Here is an 8,266-nt window from a genome sequence, read left to right as displayed (position 1 = left end):
AATTCATCACAAACTGACGGTACATTTGGTTAATCACAGTCCGAGGCGTTGCCGTTCTTTAACCTGATGTAAATGCGTCAGTGCACGGTGATGTAAGGATCTGTCGTTCATTCACCTGTTGGCTGTTTTTCAGCTACTGCTCATGGAGATGCCCTCCATTTATGTAACGTTATTAACCCAAGCTAAAGCTGACGTGTTTGTATTGCCATTCTTTTTATTTGTGTCCCTGGATTCACCTGGAAATGATCTCTTTTTCTCTTTTTCTCTTGTCTTATGGGGGCATGTCTAGTTTCATAGTTGTGTTGTCCCACAAATAACCCCATCATGACCAAGCTGCTGGAGTGGCTGTTTGGGGTGTCCCTGATCGGCGTTGCCTGGGACTGGTGACCTTTGACCTACTGGACCTGAGGTTGCCACCAGTGTACCAGGAGGTGGCGTGGCCCATGCCAGTGTACCTGCTGGTGGCCTTTGGCTGCTACTCACTGGCCACAGTGGGCTACCGGGTGGCTACTTTCAACGACTGTGAGGACGCCGCCAAGGAGCTCCAGGCTCAAATCCAGGAAGCCAAAGAGGACCTGAGGAAGAAAGGATTAAAAATGTGAGACGACAGACTCTTGAGACTGTGATGCACATACACACTGACTTACTCACTCAGGCATGCACTTACTCACATAACACACACACACACACACACACACACAGTTCATAAGAAGATTTCTGTCTCATGAATACACACACACCGCAGTCACCATATGGACATAATTTGCTAAGAGACATTGACGTGTTTGCCAGCATCATTTTCATAAACATTTTTATAAGTCCTGGCACAGCCAATATAGAAAAAAATCATGAGCTACTGAGATTTGTGAGATTGTTACTATTATGATGCGTGATAACAAGACTGTCCACTCTCCAAATATGTGTCCATCTCAAACTGCTCCTTTTCTAGGAGTGCTGTGGGCGGGCAAATGCGAGACACTCATATGCCACTTATGTGATGGGACTGTTATCTGACAGAAAGCACTCGACTGCCAGCTAGGCCCCGCACACAACTCTAGGGCATGAATATTAAGCTGAGGCTGGATGGGGATGTGTGGGTGGGGTGAGCTGGCCTCCCTGGGGGGTTTGCCCATCTTATTAAGTCAAATAGCTGTGTGCTTATGCTAATGAGGGCCCAGTGTAAGGTTACTCTCGAATTAGACTTTCTGATGTGGCCCGGCGGAGTTGCTGTCCTCCGCGGCTCCAGTGGTGGTCGGACGGAGTCCGGAGCATTCCGCATGTGTCCGAGGGTTTTTCTCTCTCTCTCTCTCTCTCTCCTCTCTCTCTCTCTCTCTCTCTCTCTCTCTCTCTCTCTCTCTCTCTCTCTCTCTCTCTCTCTCTCTCTCTCTCTCTCTCTCTCTCTCTCTCTCTCCTGCCATAGTGGGGAGCTGTTGCTCTGTCATTAAAAACTCCCTGTTGAAAATGATGTGTGTTCGATGAATGATCGCCCCACCGCCCCCCACACACACACACACACACACACACACAGACTGCTTTGACCAGCGTTTGAGTTGACTGGTGTCCGTAATGGAAAAGTACAATTTGTCCTGTGATACTCTAGACGAGAGTCTGAGAAGACGAATACATTAACAACGCTTCCATTTCACAGGGGGTGGTGTGTTTGGCTTGCAGAACCCTAATCCCGCAGCCACTAACTGCACAACACACTGGCTAAATTTGTATAGTTTCAGGATTAATCTGATATTGTTGGCCGACTAAGCTGTTGGTCTCCTTCCAGTATCCGAAATGGGCACCCAGGCCCGCTGTTACGCAGTCCCCTGCGGAGTCCAAACAAAGACTGTTTTTAAGAACTGCTCGTTATGGGCTGGAAACGACCTACCAGCCTTCAGGGGGGTGGTGATGGGGGGGGAGGGGGGGCACTTGTCATGTTCCTTAGCTCAAACTCCACCTCAGGAGTTGAATGGCTGAAATTTAATCTCTGTGATATCACGCCCACGTCTCTGGGCAGTAGAGCGGACGACGGTGCGAGCGAGGCCCGCGGGCCGGGACGCACGAGAGGGGCCTCCTAGCAGAGCAGAGATCCTTTCAAATGCAAATGCTCCTCTGAAGTTACTACAACCCCCACAACCCCCCACGCCCACACCTACCTCTCAGGCCAGACCGCACCAGCTCCGGGGCTTGTTTGGAGTTTTGTTGGAGCCTGAAGCCCCAGCTGGGATCCAGCCTTCCTTTTTTATATGGCATAGCTTTGTATTGAGTGTTGTGCTAAATTCTGACTCCGCAGATGTTGGACGTGCTTGCAGTCAGAATACTCTCACAGGGATGTGAATAATACCGTCCGTCAGTCACCACGAAATGATTATCAGGCACGGGCAAGTTTATTTAGTGCGTTTCATACACGGGTAATTTAATGTGCTTCACATAAACAAAAGCAATAAAAGGACAATAGTTTTAAAAACAGTTTTAAAAGTAAAGTACATAATATAGAATAATGAAACGACATAAAAACAAGAGTGCCGCTGATTAAAATCTGAAAGCATCTGACAACAGTTTGGTCTTAAGACTAGATTTGAAAGTGCCAACAGTTGGGGCCTTGTTGATGTCATCCGGAAGTTGGTTCCAAAACTGTGTCCTGGGAGGTCAGGGTGGTGTTTACTACTGAAGCAAGTCTGAAAAGTAATTAGGTACCATTAGTAATTTATAAACTAGAACTAATGGATTAAAGTCAATTCTGTGACTTACTGGAAGCAAGTACGGGGACTTCAACATGAGTAATATGGTCAGTTCTTAGTTTTTTCTCAGAACCCTAGCTGCCGAATCTTGCATTTCCTGAACCTGTTTGATGGTCTTTTTGAGGACGGCCTGTGAAAAGCCCATTGCAGTAATCAACTCCGCTGACAATAAATGCATGAATTAGTTTATTCTAAATCATGTTTTGACATAAAACTTTTAAGTTTGGCAATGTTTTAGTAGTAAAATGCTTTAATTATTGGTTTATGTGGCTTTTAAATTTTAAATCACTGTCAATTATCCTTTGCTTTAAGACCTTTTGTGTCAAGAAGAGTGGCAAGTCTTTCAGCTGAAGACATTTTTCAGATGTCCCATTGTTAAAGATCTTAGACTGTCATCTAGATATTTGGCAGTGTAACAAAGCTTGATCAGTGGATGGATTTTTTTAAACTTTTTTTATTTTTATGAGGTTTTGTCCCTTTTCTATCAAGAGATTGATGATCCAAATCTTTGGAGAGAAACCTGGCCAAAATGGCTGTACATGAAAAACAAAGCAAGGCACAAAGTGGACAAGCAACATAAACATGAAACAAAACCTGAATAAAACGCATGAGGAGAACAAAGGAGAACTATGTGAGACCAAATAAATCCGCTGCTGGGGAAAAATGAAACCAATGTGCCAAGATCTAACCACAGAGATACAGTTTACACATTAAACCCTGCAACACCGACGTTGGCCTGAGGTGCTGGTAAAAAGCCTTAAGAAAGTCTTAAAATCACCAAGCGAGGTATGAATTATACTGTAATTTCAGATGTTTTTCTGGAGTGCATTTTGGAGACGGAGGAGCCAATTTCAAGGTCTGTCTCCAAACTGTCTCTTTTGTTCCTGTACTGGGCATGTAGGGTCCTCACAGTGTACACTTAGAGTATGAATAGTAGCAGACATATCTGAGGTGATAAGAAGGCCAACAGTACTATGTAAACAGTGCCGATTTTAAAGATGCCTGCACAGTGTAGCACTGTAGCTGCCTGGTAGCTCTAGCTGTTGGCTGCAGCAACTAGAGAGAATTTTTTTTATTTTTTTGGTACTGACAGTAGGCTACTTGGTGGCCTAGAGAAACAGAATTCTGTGTGAAAAATGGTGGGAGTTCTATAAGTTGTTATAATAGAGCAGCCTTCTCACAGTCATAAGTGGCAGGTCTGTCAGTCATATAAAGTAGGCTGTGTACAAAGTTAATCCTCTGTGTCCTACATGTAATCACACCATGATAGTCTGCAGAAGCTATTTGGAGAGAGAAGTGCCACTAAAGTGGCATGATAAGTCGACAGAGAAGTATGCTCTGTTCCTAAAAACAGAAAACCATTTAAAACCCATTTACCACCGTGCCTGAGATGAAAGACTCTCACTTATTGGTGTGAGATTTGCAGCCCTTTATACACTAAGAGAGGAGAGTGCAAGTCCCACGTACGTCAGTGTCTGTATATCTCTGTATGGAGAAACATGAATCTGTTGCCACATTTTAAGGTGGTGGTGAGAGGGCCCAGATCTGCTGTTGCTAAAAATCTATCTACATTTGTGTCAGTTTTACAGCCTCTCTGCCTCTCTCTCTCTCTCTCTCTCTCTGTCTTTCCATGATCTGTTGTTCCCTGGCCTGTGGTCACCCCCCCCCAGTCGCAGGCTGCTGTCTCATCCTCGCCCCACTAACCTTTGACTCTGGCCTGTCTCTGCGGCTGCTGGACAGGGCCGCGGCCTTAGCACCGTCCAGAGAAAACAGTTATTTTTAAACCTCACATTTTAAAACCTTAAAACCCGTCCAATTGCCGCCTACCATACCGTCCACAGTGCAGCGCAGAATTCCCCCTCTTTTGCATTTACAAGCTCAGCCAAATCCAACCCACCCAACCGCCCCCCCCCCCCCACTTCGCCCCACATCAATTTATCCTCTAAAAGGCGCTTTAGAGTTAATGATTTAGCGGCAAATCTACGCTTGTTTCACCGAAAGATGGGATGTGATTAAAATTCCCCGCAGACAGTAAACATACGAGTGGAGGGGCGGCGGCCCAAGCCTGCTCTCTCTGTCTGCACGCGCTGCATGATGCTCGGCATTCACAGTACTGCGCTGCGCTGCTCTGCTTGCACTCCACGTGCCCCCCCCCCCCCCCCCGCCCCTCGCCCCTATATGTGTGGATTACAGATCACTACTACTCTGTTTATCCTCGCAGGGAGAAATCATTTTGCCACTCTGTGTGTGTGTGTGTGTGTGTGTGTGTGTGTGTGTGTTTTGTGTGTGTGATACAGTTATGTGCAGAATAATAGCAGTATGTTTTAAAAAAAAGGATAAGTCCTTAGAATACTGTAGCTGTTAATTCCATAATATCAATGCATTGGGAACACGGCACATTCAATTTCAAATCAAAACATGACCAAAATTGATCAAGTTTTTGTTATACCTTTACAGAAAGTGAAGAAAAAGAAATGTTAGGTTGTTCAAAAAATAGCAGTGTTTGCATTTTTCTTTACAAACTCAAACATTTACTGTATAACCTGAAAATGTCTCAAGATGTTGCTTTATTTTAAATCACTGCACTAATATCTAGTTGCATTACCATTATTTCTGAGAATTGCTTCACATCTGTGTTGCATGGAGTCGACCAAATACTGGCACCTGTGAACAGGTGTTCCAGCACAGGACGATTGAACTACATTCCACAATTCCTCTGCATTTCTGGTTTTGCCTCAGAAACAGCATTTTTGATGTCACCGCACAAGTTTTCTTTAGGATTGAGGTCTGGGGATCGGGCTGGCCACTCCATAACGTCAATCTTGTTAGTCTGGAACCAAGACTTGTCTCGCTTACTGGTGTGTTTTGGGTCATTGTCTTGTTGAAACACCCATTTCAAAGGCATTTCCTCTTCAGCATAAGACAACATGACCTCTTCAAATATTTTGATGTATTGAAACTGATCCATGATCTCTGGTGTGCGATAAATGGGTCCAACACCACAGTATGAGAAACATTCCAACATGAATTGTACACCACCATGCTTTACTGTCTTCACAGTGTACTGTGGCTTGAATTCAGTACATGCGGGCAACAGACAGTTTGTTCAACGGACCCACATGCACTCTGAATTCAAGCCACAGTACACTGAAGACATTAATTGATTAACAGCTATTCTTAGGATTTTGAGCCTTATTCAATTTTTAAAACACACTGCTATTATTCTGCACATAACTGTACACACACACACACACACACACACACACACACACACAGGTTGTTTTTCTGTTGTGTTGAACATAGGACTTAAATCACAGGCCTGACTGTAATGTGGGTCTAAACCCTGCCTGCTTGCACATTTTTATGTTAATGTTTATTTGACTTTAATCTCTCTTTATCTCACTCGGTGGCACATGACGCAGAACTCGGTGAAAAACTACACCATGCCCATTCATTTTAATACACGCTCGCTCATAATATTAATTGTATCTGATTTGGACGTGTGTCGAGGGGATTTTTGCAGAAGATTCTCTCATTTATATTCATTGGAGGCATGTGGTGTAACAGTTGAGTGGGGGGTTTAATATTCAAATATTTCAGCGTAAGGGGGGGGGGGGGGGGGGCAGGGATAGATGCTGAAGAGTTAAGTGGAAGTAGCTTTGCCTAGAGGATGACTTTCAATGTGCTGGGCTCTCTGAAAATTGAATTTATTCTTCACTTTTCTCAGAAAACCTTCAGATCACCCTAGGTAAGTGCAGCACCCCCAGCACCCTCCCACACACACACCCCTTCTGCCCGAGTTTGCTCTTTCCAGCGTAAGGCAAACGTCCCTCTGGTGGGACTTTCCTGTCCAATGAAAACATCTACAGCTATCTACAACTGCAGCCCTCCGAATCTAAAATTACCCAGTGATATTTCCCAGCTTAAATAACACCTCTTACCTCAAAAGAATAATACATTTATTATTGATCTGACAGCCCCGTCTCCAGTTAACCTAACAAAATGTCAAGGACGTCAAGGACAAGAGTGAGAAGTCTATTCATATCCACTGCAGTGGAATGAATGAAATATTACTAAGCAAGGCGGCCTTTGATGAACAATTTATAGGACATCAACACTGTTCCTATATATTTATGAGGTCATAAATACAGATCATTACTTTTCTTCCAACAGCAAACTGTCTTTATAATGCAACGGTTAAATTAAACCCCGTTGTTGAGTAACAAGAAGTGCACCAGATTCTCAGTGTAATGTAGCTATTTTTCCAAACCAAGAGTGAAATTGTGTCATGTTGATACATAGATATAGTAGTACATCTCCTCTCTTTGCTCTCACGCCATACATGCAAGCTGTAAAATCACAATCTACACATAATGAATTCTAGTCGTAAGTCTAAACTGTTCATACTGTATAATATGAGCAAAACATTTGCTCTGAAGACTGAAAACAACTGTTTCCTGTTATAACTCTGCTCAGTGCAAGGCCACTTCAGATTAACAAGTAAAGAAAATGGCAGTTTACATTTCACAAAAGTCGAGACTCTGTTCAAAGAAGTGTTTAGAGCAAATAGCTAACATTTAAAAAAATATTTAGTCAGCCAGACAAAAATATTTAACGCAAGTGCGCAGAGTTAAGATAAACACAGAGGCAAGAACCTAATCAAAAAAAGAGAGAAAAACTTCAATCTAGAAATACCTTTCCCCCAAACCACCTCAGGTTATTTCCCTATGAGTCCAGACTTTTATATCATTGTTATACTCATTTAGGCTTTCATCTGCTCGAAATGATACAACTAAAGATTGCTAAGTATGTAGGATGGAAAAAAAAACACTTTGCTTGATAAATAGCACAATAATGATAATGATTACAGTCGGAGATAACATAAATACCAAAAGTGGATTACCAGACATTAGCAGTAAACTGATATAGTGTAAATCAGACGGTAATCTTAAGGATGTCTGGATGAGACAGGGTTTCACCTCCAGGTCGTTTGTCATTAAGGGGCTTAATGAGCTAATTAAATTCCCCGCCAGGCTAGCTTGCTGGCTCGGCCTCTGTAGGGGTTGTTGATGTGGATGTCTTCAGGATCAGGAATGCCTGAGTTCATCTGTGAGATAAACCTCCATGGCCCCAATGAAGAGTGATCTCTCTCTCTCTCTCCCTCTCTCTCTCTCTTTCTCTCTTTCTCTCTCTTTCTCTCTCTCTCTCTCTCTCTCTCTTTCTTTCTCACTCTATCCATCTATCCCTGTGTTTTTTTTCAGCATTTTAAAATCTCCCTCATGGCTGCTATTCACCTTTCAGCTCCAGCTTAAGGAGATCTCAAGTGCATGCTGACATCTCGATGTATGTGCAACAGAAAGGGAGCAGAAGGAGCCTTAATAATGTATCCCGGGGGTTAGCGACCAAAAGCGCTTTTCTTCTCTTCCTCCTAACGATGGGGTTTCACACATTTTAAAATACTTCTTCTTACTTGCCAGAGAGCCACACGCAGTATGTATGTGCTGTCATTTAATGCTTATTTTTGTTCACTCTGA

General features: G+C 43.4%; 1 protein-coding gene across 1 annotated transcript; it reads left to right on the top strand.

Moving 5' to 3' along the window:
- The first annotated feature begins 289 nt into the window (after positions 1–289).
- On the top strand, positions 290–1,462 carry dpm3 (dolichyl-phosphate mannosyltransferase subunit 3, regulatory). The gene is given in 2 exon segments (XM_042076704.1): positions 290–376; positions 379–1,462. Coding segments are annotated over 2 exon segments (276 nt in total). The 5' UTR covers positions 290–324; the 3' UTR covers positions 603–1,462.
- Positions 1,463–8,266: the final 6,804 nt, after the last annotated feature.

Source organism: Alosa sapidissima, chromosome 21 (assembly GCF_018492685.1).
Source record: "Alosa sapidissima isolate fAloSap1 chromosome 21, fAloSap1.pri, whole genome shotgun sequence".
Classification (NCBI taxonomy): Eukaryota; Metazoa; Chordata; class Actinopteri; order Clupeiformes; family Clupeidae; genus Alosa; species Alosa sapidissima.
This window is presented reverse-complemented; position numbering and strand designations above follow the sequence as displayed.